The sequence below is a fragment of the Pararge aegeria genome, chromosome 27 (genome assembly GCF_905163445.1).
Source record: "Pararge aegeria chromosome 27, ilParAegt1.1, whole genome shotgun sequence".
Taxonomy (NCBI): Eukaryota; Metazoa; Arthropoda; class Insecta; order Lepidoptera; family Nymphalidae; genus Pararge; species Pararge aegeria.
This window is the reverse complement of record NC_053206.1, coordinates 4,145,897-4,171,360: the sequence shown is the minus strand read 5'-3', so window position 1 is coordinate 4,171,360 and position 25,464 is coordinate 4,145,897. Positions and strand designations below refer to the sequence as shown.

The window sequence follows — 25,464 nt, the reverse complement described above, 5'->3', positions numbered from 1 at the left end:
TCTATATAACATAACAAAGCCGTATAGTTAGTTACCTGCAGTAAAAATGTGATACAAAATAAACAGTTTTTTTTATATTTTTGGATGATTTGGATTCCCTCTATGAATTCTACATGCTATACGACTTGCAATAATCATGTAGGTTTAATGATTTCGAATTTGAAAAGTGACATTATTATGAAAAAAAAATTCAAATCAAAAACATTATTTATTCCACTTTTGAAACGTCAGTCCGTTTGTAGCGACTCTACCACCGGTTGGAAAGGCAGATTCCACAAAGAAGAGCCGGCAAGAAACTCAGCAGATCGCTCTTTTTAAACATCATATACATTTTAATCATCTTTCTTAAATTGATTGAATTATTTGTACCAGTGATTGCACAAAAATAAATACTGAGTAAGAAAAAAAAAATAGATGATGACGAATGCTGGATTTATTTTATAACAAAACCTATTGTCGGCATTCACTAAATATTCGGTACCCATCAATGATATCTCACATTACTTGTACTAGAAATAGCTGGAAAAAAAAACCTGTACATTATTCTATAGTTTGCAATGTTGAATTATAACAATACAAACAAATTTGACTCACTTGTGAGCGGCCAAAAACATCATAACGTTTGATAAAACATAATTCGTTTTTATACATTATAATTACATTAAGTATTTACAATAAAGCCTAACTTAGGATATATATATATATATATATACTAATATTATAAATGTATGTTGCAGTATGTTTGTTTGTCCATCAATGACGCAGCAACAGAGTAACGGATTGATGTGAATTTTTGCATAGAGACAGTTGCAGGGGGAAATGCACAGTTCCTGTGGGAAGATACGCTTACGCTCACGCTCGAACTTGCTCGCTTGCTTGCATTTTTCCGGGATTAGCTCATAAACTATCTCGATGCTAAAAATCACCTCTCATGCCAAAGTTATTCAAATTACCACGCGAGCGAAGCCCCGGGTAAAATCTAGTAAATCAATAACTTAAACCTTAAAAATAAATTAATGTATAGGTACGCTAATCTTAAAAATAAAGAGTTTATGTGGTTTTTTTTTAACTTAACTCCAGAAATAACTGTCTGATTCGAAAAATCCTTTTTGAATTTGACAGCTAATTTCTTGAGGAACGCTATAGGATTTCATATTGCATATAAAACAGTTCAGTCATCTACTCGCTAGTGACGCAATAGTAACATATTAGTGGACTTGATAGTTTCTCTTTGAGAAACAGCAGTTATACGTTAGTAACTTATAGGTGAATCGATAGTAACTTGACACTAACTCATCGGTGACTCAACAGGAACTCATTACTGACTCGACTGATACTCATTGGTGACTCAAAAATCGATAGTAACTTGACACTAACTCATCGGTGACTCAACAGGAACTCATTAGTGACTCGACTGATACTCATTGGTGACTCAAAAATCGATAGTAACTTGACACTAACTCATCGGTGACTCAACAGGAACTCATTAGTGACTCGACTGATACTCATTGGTGACTCAAAAAGAACTCACTAGTGACTCATTGTTCGACAGTCTTTCGATGTTTCTGCCTCATGTGTCTTAAGAGGTAATATTGCCAGCTGAATATGTCCTCGTACAACGCGCACTGTCCCTGCACAGCACTGAGTACGCCTACGATGTGGCTGTTTGGACGATAACTCATTTGTGACTCGGAAAGTAATTCATTGGAGCTTACATAAACGATGTTTTTTTTAATAATATGTTAACGCCTAATGTCTATTAGCATATCAAACAATTCAGTCATCAACTCAATAGTGATACAATAGTAACTCTTTAATAACCCATTGGTGACTCGACGGTAACTCAATAGTTTCTGATTAGAGACTCGCCAGTAACACGATAGTAACTTACTGATACTCATTGGTGACTTAAAAGTAGCTCACTAGTGAAACAATTGTAACTCATTAGTTACCCAATGGAGACTCGACGGTTACTCGATAGTAGCTTATAGGTGACTCGATAGCGACACGACAGTAACTCAATAGTTTCTCATTAGAGACTCGCCAGTAACACGATATTAACTCCCTGATACTCATCGGTGACTTAAAAGTAACTCACTATTGACACAATTGTAACTCATTAGTTACCAATTGGTGACTCGACGGTTACTCGATAGTAGCTTATAGGTGACTCGATTGCGACACGACAGTAACTCATTGTATACTCGACAGTAACCCATTAGTGACTCTACAGTAACTCATTAGTGACTCGACTGATACTCATTGGTGACTCAAAAGAAACTCACTAGTGACTCATTGTACGGCAGTCTTCCGATGTTTCTGCCTCATATGCCTCGACAGGCAAGATTGCCAGCTAAACCTGGCCTCGCACAGCCCGCACTGATGTTGCACGCCGCCATTATGTGTACCCAGGATGTGGCTGCGTAGCTTGGCGTTGTTCTGCGGAAATGACGTCATCAATTTTGAAAGCCTTTTCGAACTTAAGTACTCACAATATATACACAATATTTAACGGCCGACTGGCGCAGCGGGCAACGACCCTGCTTTCAGAGTCCAAGGCCGTGGGTTCGATTCCCACAACTGGAAAATATTTATGTGATGAACATGAATGATTTTCAGTGTCTGGGTGTTTATCTGTATATTATAAATATTTATGTATATTATTCATAGAAATATTCATCAGTCATCTTTGTACCCATAACACAAGCTACGCTTACTTTGGGGCTAGATGGAGATGTGTGTATTTTCGTAGTATATTTATTTATTTATCCCTACTAATATTATAAATGTTAATGTAAGTTTGTTTGTTACGCTTTCACGCAAAAACTACTTAACTGATCCTCATGAAACTTTGTACACATATTCTTGGAAGTGTTAGAAGTAGTACAGAATACTTTTTATCCCGACATTAAGCTCGGTTCCTTTGAAGAGGGGATGAGTGTTTGACGATAGTACACCATAACTCCGACAAATTATAACTTAGTGTGTTATAATTGCTGTGGTTGGAGATAGAGGACAGAACTCCTCAGCGGACAGCAGCAAACCCATTATTTAATGCTTAGCGATACTGAATACTTTAAAGATTTAGATCTACAACTAAATTTAGTGCCACATCAAAAAACAAAATCAAACGCAGACGAAGTCGCGGGCAACCGCTAGTACAATATACAAAACAATATAGTATTTGTAAGACAACATATTAGTCTATTTAAACAAAAAGTGGATATAAACAGTCGACTTACAAGAAATGGTCATAAATTAGTGTCATCTTCATATCGTCTGCGAAAGGTGCAGAAGTCATTTGTGGGATTGAGTACCATCTTAGCACCCATTAGACAAGCTACGCTTACTTTGGGGCTAGATGGCGATGTGTGTACTTTTATTATTTTTTACTGAATGAAATCAGATACAGCCCACATCACATGCAAAATTAAAATCATGTCACTCCTATCACTTTATAAGGTAAGCGTCGCGTAGCGTAGGTACTATGCGCGTGTCGGTCTTGTGTCTTCAATAGGGTTGTCACCAGTAACACTTAGAAATTTGGAATTTGTTTGTATGGAAAAATAAATATGCTTCTTTTGATTTAATATTATTACAGGGTGGTTTCTTATGAAATATACTTATGCATACTTCAATATTATTTCGTAATTTGGTTACACGTTGTATAAATATTGTTAAATATATTCCACCAACCCGCACTGGGCCAGCGTGGTGGACTACGGCCTTAACCCCTTCTCATTGTGGGAGGAGACGTTGTCAAGCGCAAGTGTATTAAGTATAAAAAAAACACAGTCCAGCAATCCAGACTAGGCCAGCGTGGTGGACTACGGCCTTAACCCCTTCTGCACTTTCTCTAGTCTGGTCTGGTGGGAGGCTTTGGCCGTGGCTAGTTACGGGTGGTAACTAGCCACGGCCAAATTACCGACACAGACGTGCCGTTAAGCGATTTTAGTGTTCCGGTGCGATGTCGCGTAGAAACAGATTAGGGATATAATTACCATACTCCCTAACAGGTTAGCCCGCTACCATCTTAGACTGAATCTATAATTACCGGTAGTTGCGAATCAAGAAGTGGTAATAGCTGAGTGGCAGTGGCGTGCACTTCATACATGCACAAAAGCACTGCATACCTTAAAATTGATATTTAACCCGTACAGGGGGAAAATTTTAGCGGTTATATTAAATTGTCCCATTACCTGGTAAGGAACTACGCCCAGTGGGTGGAACTCCACTTTCGGTGGGGCGAGCTCGAATCCCAGAACGCACCTCTAAAGTTTCTAAGTTATGTGCGTTTTAAGCGATTAAAATAACACCTGCTTCAACGGTGAAGGAAAACATCGTGAGGAAACCTGCATGCCTGAGAGTTCTCCATAATGTTCTCAAAGGTGTGCGGAGACCACCAATCCGCACTGGGCCAGAGTGGTGGACTACGGCCTTAACCCCTTCTCATTGTGGGGGGAGACCCGTGCTTTTTAATCGGCCGGTAATGGGTTGATATGATGATGATTATGAGAGTCAAAAGCCTAGCTTTTAGTGGAATAAAAAAAAAAAACTACTAGATGACGCTACAGTCGCTATAAGACTGATGTGAAAGGCATATACTAATTTCGGCATCGACGGTAGGAGAGCCGTAGCTTAATTGGAGAAAGCACTCAGGCCGCGATTGCCAGAGAGTCGCAGGTTCAAATCCTGTCCCTTCCACAAATTTTTATATGCATTTTAAATTTATAACATTTACAATTCCTCCAAGTGTAGAAACACTAATAAAAAAAACTCACCGGAAACGGCTTCCCGCAGTGATCGCATAGATGCTCCAACGTATCTTTATTGTGAACCGCCTGTTTGTGTAGATACACCGAATTGCTAGTTTTGAACACCTGTAACAAATACCAAAAAACTTTTTCATATATTTAAAATGCATATAAAAAATTTCGGAGCCGACAGGATTTGAACCTGCGACTCTCTGGCATTCGCGGACTGAGCGCAAATTCCAAAAATTTTACGTTGAAAATTCATTTATTTCAAGTAGGTATAATATAAGCACTTTTGAAACGTCAAGTCAGTCTGTTTGTAGTGAAAAAATGAAGAGCAACTGCTGAGTTTCTTGCCGGCTCTTCTCGGTAGAATCTGCCTTCCGAACCGGTGGTAGAGTCACTACAAACAGACAGACTTGACGTTTCAAAAGTGCTTATATTAGGCCTACTTGAAATAAATAAATTTTGAATTTTTTGAATTTGAATGAATAATTGTTAAGTCAATCCGGATATCACTAATTTATATCCGTTTCTAGTAAGTCGAATCGCGCTTTCACCAATTAAGTTCTCCGCTGATACCGAAATTAGTATATATATGACTTTTATATCAGTCTTATATAGAATCTTATTAGAATGTAAAGTCAACATCTCCTGACTTATATGTGAAACAGAAAACCTAATAGTTTTTGAGTAAGCCACTGAAAGATATCAGATACAGCCCTAACATCACATGCAAAATTTAAATCAAGTGTCGGTCTTTTATCTTCCATAGGGTTGTCACAAGGAAACACTTAGAATTTTTGGAATTAGTTTGCATGGAAGAATAAATATACTTCACTTGATTTAATATTTTTACAGGGTGCTTCACTTTATTAGGTACGCGTCGCTTAGCGTAGGTACTATGCGCGAGTCGGTCTTTTATCTTCAATAGGGTTGTCACAAGTAAACACTTAGAAATTTGGAATTTGTTTGTATGGAAAAATAAATATGCTTCTTTTGATTTAATATTATTACAGGGTGGTTTCTTATGAAATATACTTATGCATACTTCAATATTATTTCGTAATTTGGTTACACGTTGTATAGTTTGACATTTTCATGTGCTGGAATAAAAGAAGTTGAATAAAAACGTTACAATTCGGATACAATAAGTTAACCTTCTGGCATTCGTCGCAAGTGTACACGAAGTTCTTGAGATGCTCCCAATTTATGTGATCCCGCAGATGTAACTTTGTGGGGAAACGTTTTCCGCAATCGCTACACATGTACCTGTAAAATAAAAAAAATACTTTATTTAAAAAAAAATCAAAATTCATTTATTTCAAGTAGGCCTAATTAATAAGCACTTTTGAAACAGTCAGTCTGTTTATAGTGACTCCACCACCGGTTCGGAAGGCAGATTCCACTGAGAAGAGCCGGCAAGAAACTCAGCAGATTATCTTTTCCAACATCATTTTATAACAACAATCTTTCTGTTTTGTGAGAGATGAGAGCGGAGTGGCCTGCTTCCAAGCAGCCTTGTAGTTAAGGAATTCATCAATCGTATAGTAACCACGATTTGTTAAATGTGTTTTAATGTATTTTCGAAAACATATCAATAAACAATTGGTCTCCACACTGCGTATACTCTCTAGGTACCTCTCCTGTATCGGGGAGACCATGAATGACTTCTTATTTATTTTAACAAAAGACTCTCTTTAAAATCTCTAAATATTTGAGGCTTGACGGCCCATTGGCGCAGTTTGCAGCGAGCTTGCTGAACCCAAGGCCGTGGGTTCGATTCCCACTACTGGAAAATGTTTGTGTGATGAGCGTGAATGTTTTTCAGTGTCTGGGTGGTTAATATGTATTTTCTAAGTATTTATGTAAATTATTATTAAAATTATTCATCAGTCATCTTAGTACCCATAACACAAGCTACGCTTACTTTGGGGCTTAATGACGATGTGTGTATTCTCGTAGTATATTTATTTATTTATATATTATAGGCATCAAGATAGAAGTAGTTGTATTTATATATATATATATATATTTAAATTGTTAAAAATATCACTAGCTTCGACGGTGAAGGAAAACATCGTGAGGAAATCTGCATGCCTGAGAGTTCTACATAATGTTCTCATAAGGTATGTGGAGTCCACCAATCCGCACTGGGCCAGCGTGGTGGCCTTAACCACTTATCATTGTAGGAGGAGACCCGTGCCCTTTAGTGGGCCGGAAATGGGTCGATTTGATGATGCTAGTGCTATCAAGAGTTTAAAACGACTCCAAAAAATTAGGTTTTAATTTTTTTATACAAAACTCCGTCATTTAATAAACGAGGTAAAAAAATTATTTTTATATGCCATTTAGCTATAAAAGAAAACGTTCTATTCTAAATAAACACACTAGATCGACGTTTTCAATCAACTAACTCCACTCAAATAGTGAGTCTCACTTCACTCAAACTGCAATAATGAGGCACTCACTTGAAATCTTCCTCGGGCACATGTTTTCTGCTTATTTTCATACGCTGTTCGTATGTAGCCATCGTAGAAAACGTTCTATTGCAAAGTTCACACAAGATCGCCTTATTCAATCAACTAACTAAACTCAAACGATAACAGTGAGAGACTCACTTCACTCAAATAGCACTCACTTGAAATCTTCCTTTGAGTTATATTTTTTTGCTTATTTCCATTTGCTTTTATATTAGAAAACGTTCTATTGCCAAGTTCACACAAGATTTCCTTATTCAAGCAACTAACTAACCCCAAACGATTATAGTGGGAGACTCACTTAACTCAACAAGCCTCAAAAGGTTAAAGTGAGAGACTCACTTCACTTAAACTGCATTTCGGGCACTCACTTGAAATCTTCCTCGGAGACGTGTTTTCTGCTTATTTTCATATGCTGTTGGTACGTAGCTATCGATGAAAAAGTTCTGTTACAGGGTTTACACACTAAATCGCCTTTAGCTCTGAAAAAATACGAAAAAATCTAAATTCCAATTTAATTTATTTCAGCGGCATTTGGGAATAGTATTTTCATTATGGCATCTAAAATATACAAAAAATTACCACAGAAAGTCTTGCAGATTTAAAAATTAAGATTAAAAAATTGCTTATTGGGAAATGTTATTATTATACCATCCAAGAATATTTAATAGACACAATATTACAGTTTGACATTTATATCAATATTATAATTTGACGACCTCCCGGGCGCAAAGGTGAGCGCTATGAATTATGAGGTGCAATTTGAGAATTGATAATTTCTGAAATTTCGTTGGTCTGGTCTGGTGGGTTTTGGCCATGGCTAGTGACTACCCTACCGACAAAGAAGTGCCGCTAAGCGACTTCAAGACACTAAGAATAGAAAAAAAGGTATTTAACACATTGAAAGTTTTATTATAACGCATTATCTAGTTATCTCATTATCGGACCGCCGAGTTTCACTGAACATTAAAATTTGAGATTTTTTGTACAATTGAATCACCGAAATGACCTTTCTTTGACTAAAATTTCGACTATAGCTAACTTCAGGGTGGCGGTTTTTTTTTCATGTATTCCCCTCTCACTCGGTATCGCAACTACCTTCATGCTGTTAAAATCTTGTAACGCGCGCGCATTTCGCTAGATCGTATGATATCTCTCCGATGATTATTTCCTAACGCCGCTAAATTCAAATTCAAATTTAAAATTTCTTTATTCATGTAGTCCTATCACAGGCACTTATGAAGCCTTCATACATAATTAAAAAAATATACTACGACAATACACACATCGCCACCTAGCCCCAAAGTAAGCGTAGCTTGTGTTATGGGTACTACGATGACTGATAAATATTTTTATGAATAACATACGTAAATAAATAGCAATATATATAAACACCCAGACACTGAAAAACATTCATGCTCAACACACAAATATTTTCCAGTAGTGAGAATCGAACCCACGGCCTTGGGCTCAGAAAGCAGGGTCGCTGCAAACTGCACCAATCGGCCGTCTAATGTAAATAATAAGTAAATAATAATTGTAAGGGGATGGTGATAACTTCGTTCGCCAACTCAAACCTAAAGCTACGAGGGTTCCAAACGCGCCCTGGTCTAAGAAGAGCCCCCAACAAACTTAGCGGGGTAATTTTTTTTTTATCACCATCTCACAGTTAATTTATATTCAGCTATGAAGCTAGAGCAATTCACACCCAAGCTTTTTTATCGTTTAAGTAATCCTTAATATTATAATAGGATTTTTCTGTGAGCTTACGTTTTATATAAACTTTGAACTTATTGAGGGACATCTCAAAGAAGTATAACTTCAGAAAACTGGCTTCACTTACTTCGCAGCGTGGCTGTGAAGATGTCTCAACAGGTTCCCCCTCCACAGGAAAACCTTGTCGCATTGCTGACAGCAGTATTTGGGTTGCGATTTGGTAACCGTCGATTTTATTTCGTCCATAAGTTCCGCCTTTTTCTTCAATTGCTTCAGCGTTCCGGCCACGCCGTTTTCGTTGAGTTTTCTTAATGGAAAAAAAAAGTCAATTCTAACCACGTTCTTATAGATAAATAAATAAACTACGACAATACACACATCGCCACCTAGCCCCAAAGTAAGCGTAGCTTGTGTTAAGAGTACTAAGATGACTGAAATCTCACTAGCGTGTAATTCTCATGTAATGTACGCATCCAAAGGGCCACCTATGGGCCTACTTGAATAAAGAAATTTTTTACTTAAATACTTATAATATAAAATAAACACCCAGACACTGAAGTACATTCATTCATTATTATTATTAAATTCTTTATTGCACACACAAAAACAAAATACAAAGAGAAACACATTAGGTAAAAATAAAAATAATAAAAACTAGTTTAGGTGTGCAAACGCGGTCTTATCGCTAAGGCAACCTATGGCGAAAGTAGTTCTTATAAGGAACAGGTTCATGTTCATCACACAAACATTGTCCCGTAGTGGGAATCGAACCCACGGCCTTGGACTCAGAAAGCAGGCTCGCTGCAAACTGCGCCAATCGGCCGTCAAACGACGACTTAAAAAAGTAGTGTAATTACGTTTATTTTAAAACAATTATTTGTATATAGCTTTTGCTTGCGTTATATCAGTTATATGGCCGCGTTTATTATAGTTTTTAAAAAAGCCCGTGGTAACCGGTGGTTTGTTACTCTCCGTCCCTTTAACTAACTTTATGCCAAAGTTAGTTAGTTTATTTTTTATTTTTTTGAGAGAGTGAGTGAGTTAGTGAGTGAGTGAGTGCATGAGTGAATGAGCGTCAGTGAGTGAGTGAGTGAGTAAGTGAGTAAGTGAGTGAGTGAGTGAGTGAGTGTGTGTGTGTGTGTCTGTCTGTGGCATCGTGGCTCCCGAACTGATGAACCAATTTTGATATTGTTATTTTTTGTGTGAAAGGTGAAATAGTTAGAACTGTTCTTAGCTATATTTGATAAAAATCTGTCCGGATTACATATTTTTTACAACGGTAGCACGCACGGACGCGTTAAAATTGTAACACACCGCAAAATTAGTGTAAGTTGTTACTTACCGGAGTTTCAATTGTATTTTGTGTTTAGAACTTGTCCTGACATGCTTTTGGAGATTCGGTGTCGTGGTGAAAGACAAACTGCAAAGGAAAAAGTCAAATTTAATAAACATTAAACTTGGATTGCGTATAATCCGCGAAAACCATGCAAATGTGCACGGTGCGTGTTTTTTTTTAAACTGTATCTTGTGTGCGCTTGACCACAATGTCACAAAAAGTGCACATGTGGCCTAAGATGTCCCGATTAAAGGCCGATTTAATAACTACTGTTAGGATCCACATATTTCTGTACAATCCATTTCATCTATATCAGCAAATGAATGAAATTGAATTGAATAAGCTCTTATATTTAACAAAAAGGCACAATCGGTGGCCAGAAATTCTACTAATCTGAACGACAAGTGGTGAATCCACGACTATACCCCAAACAAGAAAATTTCTTCATCCTTTACTCCCACACCAAAGCAGCATCCTCACATGACGACTCTACAGCGCACAATTGCTTAATTTCTTATACAATGTATAATTGCTAAGACTTGCAATTATACATTGTATAGGAAATTAAAAATGGCACCGTGCAGAATTGTTCGAATTTTCTTGCGCGCCGGTACTGTCAATGAGTATACAAACAATTTCACTCAATATGTACTCATTATAAATATGGCTGTTCTTTTCTTTACTCTATAAACTGCACGAAGGAACTAAAATAGGAAGACAACCAAAGCCAACCAAAGGGTGTAGAGACGTGTGGCGAGAGGGCACAGTCTACCGACGCTTTGCGAAGCGTGACAAAAAATCCCGACATGGATTAAGTTATTTACTATATTATAGTAACCCCCGCACGCACCTCTAACCTTTCTGAGTTATGTGCGTTTTAAGCAATTAAAATATTATCTACTTCAACGGCGAGTAGTATTGTGAGGACTCCTGCACACCTGAGAGTTCTGGCCAGAGGACAGGACGACGGGGGTGTGTTATTTTAATATATTGTATAGTGTTTTATATATCTCTACTAATATTATAAATGTCAATGTAAGTTTGTTTGTTACGCTTTCACGCAAAAACTACTAAACCGATCCTCATGAAACTTTGTACACATATTCTTGTAAGTGTTAAAAGTAATATAGGATACTTTTTATACCGACGTTAAGCTCGGTTCCTTTGGGAGAGGGATAACTCCGACAAATGATAACCGATTTAAATAATTAATTTTGTATTTTAGAGGTTATAATATCTGTTTAATTTTGCCCAAAATTTCGTGTAGATCTGTTAAATGTGATTGGAGATAGAGGACAGAACTCCTCAGCGGACAGCAGCAAACCCCTCATTTAAGGCTTAGCGATACTGAATACTTTAATTTTTTTTAGAACTACTACTACATTTAATGTCACATCAAAAAACAAAATCAAACGCAGACGAAGTCGCGGGCAACAGCTAGTAACGTATATTTATTGATTCAAATGAAGTGGGTTGTTGAAAAGTACCTGCAAGGCTCACAGTAAGGTTTTCTCTTCTCTCCGGTCTCTATTCGGTGAGTCTCCAAATGCTTCCTCAGTGAGGTTCTCCATTTGAAGATCTTCGCGCAGAACTGGCACGGGAACGTGTTCTGGTCCTGAGGGCTGTTAAACAAGTATAGCTTATGTTCTTTTTTTTAATAATAATACTTTTTACTTTTAGGTTTTAGGAAATTTATACTTTTTACTTTTAGGAAATTTATTATGGCAAAATATAGTATTACAAGCTTTAAAATTTTTGTTTTAATTTCTTTATTATTTTTCTTTATCATTATTTTCGCTTGGTTGGTACTTATTCCTGAGCAATTGCGGTTAATGTTATCGTATTATATGTTTAACTAAGTTGTGGAAACTTCATTGGTTTATGTGAAATATAAATACGGCGTTACTTTTATGTGTACTGTTTGTTTTACCTTGGAAAGCTAATAAATAAATAATGGCCGATTGGCGCAGTGGGCAGCGACCCTGCTTACTGAGCCCAAGGCCGTGGGTTCGATTCCCACTACTTGAAAATGTTTCTGTGATGAGCATGAATGTTTATCAGTGTCTGGGTGTTTCTATGTATATTATAAGTATGTATGTATATCTTCTATATAGTGTTAGTTACACCATTTATAACTCAAGAACGGCTGGACCAATTTTAATGATATTCGATTTTTTGGATTCCTCTTAGACCGGAAAAGGATAATAAGTATTAAAATATATATATACATTCATAAAAAAAATGATCCGCGGTACAAAGTGCACCGGGACAGCTAGTTATTCATAAAAATATTCATGAGTTCTCTTGGTACTCATAACACAAGCTACGCTTACTTTGGAACTAGATTGCGGTGTGTGTATTGTCGTAGTAAAAAAAAAAAAAATATATATGTATATATATATATATATATATATATACATATATATTTTTTTTTTTTTTAAAGTTTCTTTTTCACTATTATCAAAATTAAGCTTAATTTGCTATACTCCGCGAAAAGCAGGAGAATCTGTATGGTGTAATTTATAATTTCTTCAATCCTTATACTCCACACCAAACAGATCTTCGGCACGCGGATCGGTTTCTACGCGCCATCGTGCCGGAACGCTAAATCGCTTAGCGGCACGTCTTTGACGACAGGGTGGTAACTAGGACCGGAGAAAAAAAAATATGCCTGCCGGGAATCGAACCCGGTACCTCCAACTTGAAACCACAGCGTTTACCGCTGCGTCAGGGAGGCTGTCAAAATTACTTTAAAATAAAAAATTGAAGGAGTATTTTTTTTCAAACTCACCTCGAGTTCTTCTCTCCGCTATTGTCGACAGCGTTCTGATTTGCATTGCCATTATTTTCGTCCAAATCATATTCTGTTCTAAAACAAATTTATATTATTGTTTACTATTTTTTTTTTTGAAGCAAGAACAAATAATGGAGAATGCCAGACGTAGTATGGGATTTTATTAATTTAAAATGTATATAAAAATTTTCAGAACCGAAAGGATTTGAACCTGCGACTCTCGGGCAATCGCGGCCTGAGCGCTTTCTCCAATTAAGCTACGGCTCTCTCACCGTCGATGCCGAAATTAGTATATGCCTTTCACATCAGTCTTATAGCGACGAGCATTTTAAATTTATAAAATTGATAATTCCTCCAAGTGTAGGTAAAATCAGTAATAAAAATTATAAAAAAAATTATTCCGATACGATCATTTTTTCGACTAATTTTGATGCCACATACACCCGTCCATACACGGACGTCCAGAAAAGATTATGTTTAATGTTATTATTTACTATGTTAAACAAAAAAATTGTTATTGAAATGTATTTTATGTGCCTGACAAATTATTTGACTTGATATTAGTGTACTCAAATTAACCTGTAAGTGCAATATAAATAACAAAAAATCAATTTCAGTTTCGAGAAAACTGCTTTTTTGAAATGTCGAGAGTAGAGCACAATCTCAACGCTTCGCTTATGAGTAGTGTTGCCCAAATGCAAGAACAAGACGAGACTTAGCCAGTCTTGGTCTTGGTCTTGCGCCAATACACCTGGTCTTGGTCTTGGTCTTGGTCTTGCGCTCCCAGTCTTGGTCTTGGTCTTGGTCTTGCAGCAAGAGTCTTGCAAGTCTTGCAATTACCTATTAGTCTATTACTATTTATTAAAGTTTACTTTAAATCTTAGAAAAACGTATTAGAATTGGAACATTGTGAGCTTGAATTAACATAGCCATAGTAAAGATCAAGCAGATTAATAAATAACTGAAGATTTGATAAGAAATTCGAAAAATCAACTGACCTATATGTCGTTTTCCATGGAAGTAACTGTTTCTTAATAAACATTTATGATTTATAAGCTTACATTTGCTAAAACATGTAAAAAAACAAATTAATTACAATAACTTGACTGTATTTTAAAGAACAATACTTATCTGTCTAGAAAGAGATTGAACCCTCAACTTATAAGAAATTTAATAAAAGAGTTTTACGATTTATCATTTATTTGAATAAAAAATAAAATACAACACAAATCAACAGCTTTATCATTAGGTTATGATACTTTATATCAATTCTTTTGACCAAGAATTAATACAAAGTAACCATCTGGCTGACTCATCACTTAACCTATTTCTATGTTTTCTAATTACTAATGATGCTTTAGAAAATAACCTCTCAGCAGGTACTGAAGTTGCAGGTATTGAGAGAAAATCACGGGCCATTTTCGATAAAATCGGATACTCTGTCTCATGCGTCCTCCACCAATCTAAAATGTCTTCCGAGCTGGCAGTTCTTGGTTTTCTCAGGTACTCCTCCAACTCGTCTATCACTAAGCCTTGAAGACAAGATCCAGATGACGTCGAGGGACATTCATAGAGTTTATCAAAGTCTATTACGTCTTCATCTTCATCACATACTTTATTGTCTTTTTCTGGTAATTCCAGAGATTTGTTCAGTGAGTGTAGACTTTTATATTCTTCATAAAGTTCATTGAACTTGCGCAGACTTTCTGTTTTAAGTTGCTTCCCCCACATTGTCAGGTCAAAAGTCTGAGCCTTATGCCTTGGGTCTAAAATTAAAGAAGTACAATAAATCCAGTTGCTCTTCTTGTAATGTTTAAGCATTTTGTCTCGAGCTGCTTGGAAAGCTAGAATGAGCCTTTCATCCACTTCAGATCGATTAGGTTTCTCATCTAACTGTTTTACCATGGATTCAATTTTATCTAGCAAGAGATTAAATGATACAATGACTAGCGGTAACGTAACATATTTGTCTCCACCAAGTTTTGTACTTAAAAGTTTAAAGTTTATTAGAAATTTATGTAATTTTTCGAGTACCTGCCATTCATTAGCTGTGATTTGAAAATCATTCAATTCGGTGACAGAACTGCACAATATGTCAATGCCCGCTCTCACTTTTAAACCAAATCCAATCATATCATGTGTGGAATTCCATCTCGTTGGCCAGTCAAGAATGGCATTTAGATTTGATGGCACGCCAGCTGCTTCACAAGCAGACTGAAACTTCTTCTTCACTATCTCACTTCTTTTTATTTTACTGGAAATACTGCGTAACTTTGTTACAGATGTACGCGAGTCAGCAATATTTGGTGCAGATTCTTCATCTTCCTCATCCTCAGTTTCGTCTGCATAGTCTTCGTACTGCTGATCTTGCGCGTTAGTGTCAGACTCACAGTGTAATGCTAAGGTCTTTAATAAATCTTGTACACCAAGGTTTAAAATGTGAGCAAAGCACCGGAAATGTTGATTGTCTGAATCAAAGTGTGGCGGCAGCTGTTTGCCCAGTTCATACATAAATTTGGTATTTGCAGTTGCGTTGTCGACCGTGATACCTTGTATTTTATCAATTATGCCATATTCCAATAAACATTCATGGAAAATCGTTGCAATATCTTCCCCAGTATGTCGACCGCGTGATGGTATAAAATCAAGAACTACAGATCGATACTTCCATTCGTTGTCTATATAATGAATAGTAACCCCGTAGTAACTCCTACCAGCAATTGACGTCCACCCATCAATGGTAAACGACATTTTAGATGATAATGGTTGAAGTCGTTCCTTGAGATTCAATTGGAGCTCTTCAAATCGCTCTTTGACTTTCCTTCTAAGTGTAGACCTTTTAGGAAACACCATATTAGGGCAAATACGTCGAAAATATACTTGTGTAGCTTCGTCATCGAAAAATGAGAAGGGAAGATATTTTTTCACCACCCAATCAACTGTAGCTGTCGTGATGTTGTCACTGCTGTTTTCCGACTGAAACAAAACAATAAATCTTGTGTTATTATTTAAAACATACTAGGTTTGAGCGTATAAGAGGAGGAGGTTTGTTGTTGTTAAATCGAGAAAATCGTTAAATTGATATTTGTTATATTAAGGTTGCACTGTACTGTAATTTACCAAAATAAAGTACTTAGTTGTTACTGGCCGATTAAATGAAAATATGGGTGTTTATAAAAAATATTTAAGACGATAATTACATACTTAATATGTCGCACCCCTAGATGAAAACACCACTAACTCAAAAATACTTACGTAAGTTAATGGCGTTTTTGAAAGTATCGCATGAATAGCTACGCGGAGTTAAAATTCTTTTAACTGTTAAAAAAATATTCTTACCTGTCCACTTCTTCCAGCGGTTACTAAAAAGCTTGTGATATCTCCACTTAATTTTGGTTTAACAGGAAGAAATATTTCTGATTCCTTTTTGTGGAAAGACATTAGATGTTTCCTTAAGCCTGAAGTGTTTCTGTTTTTCATTTTTATTTCAATCTTTTTATGTTGGCACAATTTACACAAGGCAGTTTGGGATGCATGAATTATTTCGAAAAACTCCTCAAATTTGCTTTTGGGTCTTTTAGATCTGTGACTCAAACTCTCGTTACTCGGACTAGAATAATTTGAATCTTCGTCACTCATATTAAATTGTACACGTGATACGTTTTTAGAAAACAACGAGAATTAGTAAAAACAATTATTAAGTTAGAATCGAAGCACAGCTCAATTGGAAATGACTGGAATTAAAATAATTCCTTCATTTATAGTACGTTTCCTTGCTTTTTACCGCGCCGCCTCGCTACGTGCCGGCTCTATGAAAAGGATGCCGCCGCAAATCGAACGATGCCGCGTGCGGCGTACAAACACACACTAAATATTACCTACTTGTACAGACGCGACCCGTGAATAAAATATATGTAAAGAATTAGTGCCAATCACTATTCTTTACATATAAGTGAATGTTTTCGCGTGCATCTATACTAATATTATAAAGCTGAAGAGTTCGTTTGTATGTTTGATGACAGAAGTTTTAAAATAAATAAATAAATCCTGAACGTCACTATACCTCCAAAGTTACTATTCCTCGTAGACGAAGTCGCGGGCACAGCTAGTAAATACTTACTCTCATCATCTCTCTCAGAGATATTCGAACACTTTTTTGCTATTTTTTCTTGTAAAAACTTAAGAAATATAATGACTAAATGTACAATAATAGTACCTAAGTAATTAGTTTAAAACCATATAAGTAATCAATATTATAATTACTTACTAGAATGAATTATTATGACATCTACTACCTATCCTCACCATTTTATCCTAATCATAATACTACTTGCGTGATCAGTATAATGTATTCATTTTCATTCTAAGCACTCTGAAACTTATTTATTCTTTGGAACACCTGTAGGTACTCTTAAAATTCGAAATTATTTTGCATGAATAGTGTCAAATGTTATGATTTCGGCACGGCGGCAACGATTGTTTTAGATTTCAAAAGAAGCCGCCGGCGCGTGTATCATAACCATGTACTTCCGAAAAGCGGCAAATTTCTTTGAGAAGTAAGTACAAAATTTTGATGCCGCATTATCAAAGTGCCGATGGTTAAAACATAACTATGCATGCACTCAGTTTGATTTTAATAGATATTTTTTTATTCGCTATGTTTATGGTATTAGTCGTAATGCGCATAGGTCCAGTTTTTCATATTCTTTGATATAGTTTTTTGCGTCTCATAGAATTCCTAAGCGTACCTACCTACCTATACACCGAACTGTTACACCTAACTACTCCGTGAAATAGCGCTAAGTCCTAGCTGCAAGACGCAAGAGTCTTGCAGGCTATGTCTTGTTCTTGCTCAAGTCTTGCACGGTCAGTCTTGGTCTTGGTCTTGCTAAAAATACGCGGTCTTGTTCTTGGTCTTGGTCTTGCAAAAACGCAAGAACAAGACCAAGACTGCAAGACCAAGACTGAATTTGGGCAACACTACTTATGAGGCGTGCAAAAGTAGTATGGGATTTGGTTTCGCATAGTACTTATAAGGTGCCTTCATGGTATTTATCTCATTTTATAGGGTTTAATAATTACAGTACATTACAAAAAACATTAAAACTCTAGTTCGCCGGATTTCAGAGTTACATGCAAATGAAGTTGGTGAATTAAGGTTATTTTTGACACATGCGATATTTATGTTATATATTTTACTTGTATTTATACGTAATATATTTATATATACATATATATTGTAGTTATATTTGTATAATTTTAAATCTTATTTAATGCACCACCTACCTCTTTTCTATGTTTTTTCCTTTTACGCCATTGGTTGCCTGGAAGAAATCGCTATGTAGCGATAAGGCCACCAAATTGTACTCTCTTGATATGTATTTATATCTCTGTAACTACTTTTTTTCTTTGGTGTACAATAAAAGTGTATTCATGCATTCATTCATGCGATTATTGTACCTACCAACTGATGGTATTGTTCACAATATGTATTTTTCGTTTTTTTTTATTTTTTTTATGTACACAAGTGACGTACCTCTTTTGATTTTTTTTGTGTGTAGATTTAAACAAGATGACGGAAATAAAAGGACCACTAATTTATTTCATTAAACTATCACTAATAATTTTTTTATCCGTCGAAGTTAAGGCTAGGGATTTTAAAGGTTTTTTTTTTTTTTAAATAAAAACTAAATTTTTGGTACCAATTTGAATGAGGCACCAAACGAAACCGTGTTCCGGCATTCTCCTTTAATATATCACATACTTCAACGGTGAAGGAAAACATCGTGAGGATACCTACACGTTTGAGAGTTCAAAAATGTTTTATTCATGTAGGCCTTATCACAGGCACTTATGAAGCGTTCATACATATATGTTTACATAATTGTAAGGTGATGGTGATAACTTCGTTCGCCAACTTAAACCTAAAGCTACGAGGGTTCCGAACGCGCCCCGGCCTAAGAAGAGGCCACAACAAACTTAGCCAGGTTTTTTTTTGTTATCACCATCTCACAGCCGAATTAATGCTATGAAGTTAGCCAAAGTCAAAGTCAAAAATATCTTTATTCAAGTAGGCCCATAGGTGGCACTTTTGATGCGTACATTACATGAGATTTACACGGTGGTGAGATGATGGCGATACCCATATTCGTAAACTCAAAACTAAATCTACGAGGGTTCCGAACGCGTCCTGGTCTAAGAAAAAGCCCACAACAAACTTAGGCGGGTGTTTTTTTTTTGTTATCACCATCTCACAATGTCATTTTAAATTATTAGAAGAGCAACCTGGTTAGAGCAATAATTCACACCCAAGCTTTTTTATCGATTACGTAGTCCTTTATACTATAATAGGACTTTTCTATAAGCTTACGTTTAATTCAAACTTTGAAATTTTTAAGAGATATCTCCAAGATGTAAATGGGTAGTTTATTGTAGAATTGTATGCAATTTCCTTTAAAAGAACTATGAATTTTATGTAACCTAGTATATTGCACTGTAAGTTTATTCTAACTTCTAATGTTTAAATTATTGCAGTCACATTTTTTCTTAAATTTAGAAATGTTTTTATGAACGTACAAATATGTACTGACTACACACTGTCATTATTTTAAAATCTTTAAATTTATCTCTATCTCTTTTAGAGCAATTAATATATCAACCAATTCCCAGCCAGATACAGGAGTCTCCTCCCACAATGAGAAGGGGTTAAGAGCTTATTCCAACACGCTGGCCCAGTGTGGATTGGTGGACTTCACACACCAACGTTATGGAGAACTCTCAGGTATTCAGGTTTCTTCACAGTTTTAGCAAGTGATATTTTAATAACCAAAAACGCGTGGATACGAACTCCGCCCCCGGAAAGTGAAGTCGAGCTCCTACCCACTGGGCCAGTGGCGTGCACTTCATACACAAAAGCACTGCCTACCAAATACTTTTCATATAACTTGTATTGGATTTGTCTACTTTACACTGTATTCTTGCTTTATGCCTACAATGGCCGAAATCACTGCACACGCCACTGCATTAGGCTATTACCCCAAGTTTTTTTTTTTTTTATACCCTAAAATAAAAAAAAATACTACCTATTTTTTGCGCCCGGGTATAGAAGCCGTGCCCTATGGGAAATACGTCCATGAACTCACCCGTGGCTATGCGTCGAGCCGTAGTGCTTGCTAGCGGCGCGCTTGCTCGCGAACATGTCCGAGCAAACTACGCACCGGTAGCGTCGTGTGTGCTTGTTGACGTGGTAGTTGTACGAGACCTCTGAGCCGAACGAGCACGAGCATATAGCACACTTGAAGTGCGACGCGTTCTGAAACGGATATAATAATAATTCATAATTATATTATTCATACAGAAAATATATATATGTATTATCTTATATATATATTTCTTGTGTGCGTGTGTATGTCACTGAACTCCTCCTAAACGGCTGGACCGATTTGAATGAAATTTTTGGTATGCGTTTGGGTGGCACCCTGGATGTTTTAGTTTCACAAATCAGCCCGACAGATGGCGCTGGGGTTCGCTAGTATATATATATCGACAGTGAAGGAAAACATGGCGATCTGAAACAAACCAGTCGATGACAAACAAACGTGGCAGTCGCCTTTTATAGGCAAGTTGCACCCCTTTGTTGCTATATTAATTTACTTACCTTATTCGAAGCTTAAATAACTTGAGATAGGCAGAGTTTCCCGCATGTTTACGTGGGTCTATCTCGGTCATATACCTGTCTCTTTCTTACCTCACCACCACCAAACAAAGAGATGTCAAAGTTACAACACAATAATAATTAACAAATAAAATTCTCACCAAGTCATGTTTCAAATCTGTGTGTTCATTCAGATCGTCCTCATTGGGAAAAGTGAGTATACAATTCGTGCAGGTAAACATTGCATTCATGTAATCATCTCTCAGCCTTAGCACAGTTCTCTCCTGTTCTATTTCCCTCTCATTGAGTATCATTTCTATAAACTCTATTTCTGTCTCCTTCTCCAATTTGGCAGGTGGTTTCTTCTTTTTTTTCTTAATCTGCAACAAATCCATACAAATTTTTAAATGCAAAAACACATTAATATATATTATATCTTTAAACGAGCAATTCTTGTATATATATAATTGGAATCTCGAAATCGGCTCCAACGATTTTCATGAAATTTATTTACAGGGGGTTTCAACAGGGGGCGATAAATCGATGTAGCTAGGATTCATTTATATTGGAATCTCAGAATCATTTATATTGGACATACGACTATTTTTTTAAGTCGACTCATTCGCGGACGAAGTCGCGCGGGTCCGCTAGTATATATAAATATCTAGATATTAAGTCTAAATTAACCCCAGTTTATTATGTTTTTTTTTTTCTCTCCTCTCTTTTATATCTAAAGTCTTCCACATCTGGAAACAGGAATCCTATGTCACAGAAGGGAGGTGTTTAGGCCATATGTATACTGCGACACCACAGGTATCAAACCATAATGATGGGAAAGATTGCAGGAAATAGGTGGTTTGGAAAGAAAAGGAGGGTTTGGAAGGCAAAAGAAGCCCTAGCTATGAAAGATATAGGAGTGGACTGGAATCAAGAACATCAATGAACTCTTCCGCTTAGCCCTGGACCAGGAAAAGTTTAATAAACTGACAGCTGTACTGAACTTCTTCAAATGCCTCTCCATTATGATTCCATAATAGATATTAGGTCATGGTCGGTTCAGTTTAATGTAAATTCAAAGATAACCAAAATATCCGATGACTTATAGTTATTGTCTCTAGCTATGGATTACAAAACATAAAAATTCTAAAGATTGTTAAACTTTAAAATAATGTTGGATAAGAGCAATCTGCTGAGTTTCTTGCCGGCTCTTCTCAGTGGAATCTGCCTTCCGAGACTTGACGTTTCAAAAGTGCTTATTAATTAGGCCTACTTGAAATAAAATGAATTTTGAATTTGAATTTGAATTACATACATAGACAGCACACAGTCACACTGTGGGCGATCGAGAGAGCCATATGCTCAAAGGATCCCTACGTGCACAAATCAGACATGACGAGTACAGTACAAGAACCACAGAGTATACCTTAACCAACTCTTGTTCAATAAGCACCTCCTCCTGAGCTGACAGCTCCTCTCTCGCATTGTCTGCATCTTCAAGTACATCATCTGTGTCGCTCTCTGTTTTTATATCTTGTACTAAATACACTATTGGCTCGTTGGTCTGTGGGCAGTTTGTTATATCTACGTTTCGTAGTTTCTCTGATTTCAGACGGGTAAACGGTTCTGTTTTCTGAAAATCAATACAAATATTGTTAATGCAGTATATAACATGAACTTCATGAATAATATACATAAATACTTATAATATATAGATAAACACCCAGACATTGAAAAACATTCATGTTCATCGCAGAAATATTTTCCAGTTGTGGGAATCGAACCCTTGGACTCAGAAAGCAGGGTTGCTTCCCACTGCGCCAATCGGCCATCAAAAAACGTTGAAAGTATATGGTAAAAACATCGTGAGGAAACGTGCATGCCTGAGAGTTCTCTATAATTTTCTAAATGATGTGTGAAGTCCACTGAAATGGATTGGGCCCGTGAGGCCCAAACCCTTCTCATTGTATGGAGACCTGTGCCCTGTTGTAGGTCGGTAATAGAATTATAAGTTGATGATGATTTAGTCTTTATTTATCCTATAAATAAAGAGAATATAGTCATGATTATTTATTTATTCACTCATTAAACTTTTTTAAAGATATTAAGTCGACATAACATATTAATGGTATTTAAATTTCTGGTCAGAGCTTCAATATTCATTAATAAAAACCTGCGAAGTTACCCATAAATTTTGAAAAGGTTTGTAGCTAATGATAACTTGTAACTTCAAGTCAGAGGGCGAATATTCATTAATAAAAACCTGTGAAGTTACCCATAAATTTTGAAAAGGTTTGTAGCCAATGATAACTTGTAACTTGAAATGAGCTGCAAATCCATTAATAAAAACAATGTTACCTACTAAGATTCACTAATTATTTAATTCATATTTATTTAGAGGTAAATAAGTCAGCATAACATTTTAATGTACAGTATCCATTAAAAAAAACAAATATAGCAAAACAAAGAGAGAATATAATGAATTCTCAAAATGGTATTTCTGATAACTTACCTGCTTACAATAATTTTGAAAAGTTCTGTAGCTAGTAATAACTTGGAACTTGAAGTTAGTAAACTTGAACAGCAATGCAGTGCATTCGTAACATAGTTGCAAAAGCTCGCTGCCGAAAATTGATACCTGTAAAAAGTTTAAATTTTACCTTCATGTACCCATACATTAAGCACTAAAAACCTAGTGGTTGTAACTTCAGCTCTGTTAATACATTAATGCAGCACTCTTTTGGGGAAACACATAATGCAACCAGTGGATGCTAAATTTCTTCCAGCAAGGAAAGTGCTGCTTTTCCTGAAGGCGACCAACGCTTGCTGGGAGATCTAGACAGCGGCGTCACAATAGATCGTAGCCGGTCGACGTGACACCAGGGATCAGACGAACCTGAGCCGCAAGCAGAAGAAGAAGAAGAAGAATACATTAATGCAGTAAGGAAACTATGAACAAGTGTTCGAAACACACAGATGCTCACGCCTATGGGTCCTCAAAGCTAGTACACCTGCATTAAATCCTGTGATAATAGCTATGGGGCTACATTGGTGCGTGCATCTCTGTGAGTGAGCAGCAACATTTGTTTGTAGTTTCCATACTGATTTAATATATTTACTGTGATGTCAGCAACCATTTTTAGAGGGTATGTTCAATCCAAAGCACACCTTTGGCCACCCTATGGCCTTCTGAGGGTATGTTTTATTGAGATAAATGGCACACACCACAAACTTTTCAGAGTTATATACATTTAAAGCAATTGAATATCACTTGTTTTAAAAGTTATTAATAACATTACAAGGAAACCTGCATGCCTTAGGATCTCATATATATGTGGAAAAATGTAGAACAACTATGGAGTTTTTTGTTTCACTAAAACTGAAAGCAGCTCTCAAAAGTCAGAGCTTGTGAAACGTTTAAAAGTTATGATGTTATTCCATGTTTATTGGAGAGCCCTTAGATTTCTCCACAATGCCCTCGTAGGTGTGCGAATAATCAGTTCTTGGCCAACTAGGAAAATATCCTTGTCGTTCCGAGATCAGACCTGTGCCCTATAGTGGACAGGAAAGCTTCCAAGCTCTGCTTTCATCTCTTGCAAGATAGAATAATTAATGAAAAAATTATGATGATGAAAAAGAGCAACTGCAGAGTTTCTTACTGGCTTCATGGAAGTATCTGTCTTATGAACCAGTGGTAGAGTAACTATAAAATGTCACACTTCATATTTCAAAACTGCTTATATAGGCCTATTTAAAATAAATTAATTCTATTTTTCTTTCTTAAATGTCAAAATACACTCAACACTTTAACTAGATGTTAGGAAGTGTTAGTAATTAATAAAAAATGTTTTATAAGAAGAAGTACCTATAACAGCATCATTAGATTACACCTTGCGAAGTTCTCTGTCAGCCTTTAAGTCTTTTTGAAATCAATTCAGCCATTAGCGTTGACAAACATACAGGAAAATTTATCGCCAAAAGCGTGTGTTTTGGTTGTGCTCTCTATAAACCCGCCTGATAACGCAATGTACGTTTTAAGGTACATTTTGCCATTTAAGCCTGGGTCATCGGGGCCTGAGAATACCACGATAACCACTAACTATCCAGCTTAGTCAAGAACTTTTAAATCATAGCCAGACACTTATTTTTATGAAAATAATTAAATCGATATTGGGGATGCGCAAATTCAATCGATAATGCCAACGTACCATTTATATGAAATAAACAAATGATCTACACTATTTACTAATACAAAGCATTCAGAAAAACATTCATACATATTTTATTTCATGAATAAAATAATGCTTTACCCGGTTTCTATTTATTATTTCCAAAAAACACTTTAGTAAATGGATATCTCTAATAGCTATCATTTTGCGCCCGGTATTAAGGCAACCGCAGCAAATCTTAACTGGTCTTGCCTCCATGATAACTTATTCGATTTCAGTAAGTTCTTGATTATATTTTCGTTTTAAAACCTGCGAAAACTTATTGCAAAAAGTACCGAGTGTTTGTTTTGTTTACACTAAAAAGAACGCCAATGCCAGTCGCCAACGTTGCCACAGATCTACAAACAGCTAAAGCATAGTAAAGTAATGGTCCGTTTTGTTTGCCAAATGGACTAGATTTCTTAATTATATTGCACTTACTAGAAAAAACTTTAATATAAAGTCAAATCATTCAATAATAAAATAAAAAGATCATCAATCTTTAATATGCGAGAATGTTTATTT

General features: G+C 36.2%; 1 protein-coding gene across 2 annotated transcripts; it reads right to left on the bottom strand.

The window, feature by feature from the left end:
- Positions 1 to 754: 754 nt before the first annotated feature.
- LOC120635870 (zinc finger protein 595-like) lies at positions 755 to 25,268 on the bottom strand. Of its 2 annotated transcripts, XM_039907073.1 has the most exons (14): positions 25,042 to 25,268; positions 23,244 to 23,369; positions 22,158 to 22,364; positions 20,896 to 21,114; positions 20,223 to 20,392; positions 13,078 to 13,155; positions 11,774 to 11,908; positions 10,293 to 10,370; positions 9,078 to 9,257; positions 7,606 to 7,716; positions 5,915 to 6,026; positions 4,782 to 4,880; positions 2,286 to 2,439; positions 755 to 1,662 (listed from the first exon to the last, which is right to left on the bottom strand). In XM_039907073.1, exons 1-13 carry the CDS (start codon positions 25,156 to 25,158, stop codon positions 2,293 to 2,295), a joined length of 1,779 nt encoding a protein of 592 aa, XP_039763007.1. In that variant the 5' UTR covers positions 25,159 to 25,268; the 3' UTR covers positions 755 to 1,662; positions 2,286 to 2,292. The 2 variants fall into 2 exon arrangements, with proteins under 2 accessions (XP_039763007.1, XP_039763006.1); XM_039907072.1 differs by having other exon boundaries at positions 755 to 2,439.
- Between the last annotated feature and the right edge of the window lie 196 nt (positions 25,269 to 25,464).

What these genes read in the sequence shown, in the direction of transcription:
- LOC120635870 (XM_039907072.1), bottom strand. Translation starts at nt 25,158, where the DNA reads ATGGAGGCAAGACCAGTTAAGATTTGCTGCGGTTGCCTTAATACCGGG. An exon ending in AAATAATAAATAGAAACCGG is followed by an intron (nt 23,370 to 25,041) that starts GTAAAGCATTAT and finishes AACTTTTTACAG; the next exon opens with GTATCAATTTTCGGCAGCGA. An exon ending in GGCTCGACGCATAGCCACGG is followed by an intron (nt 13,156 to 20,222) that starts GTGAGTTCATGG and finishes AATTTGTTTTAG; the next exon opens with AACAGAATATGATTTGGACG.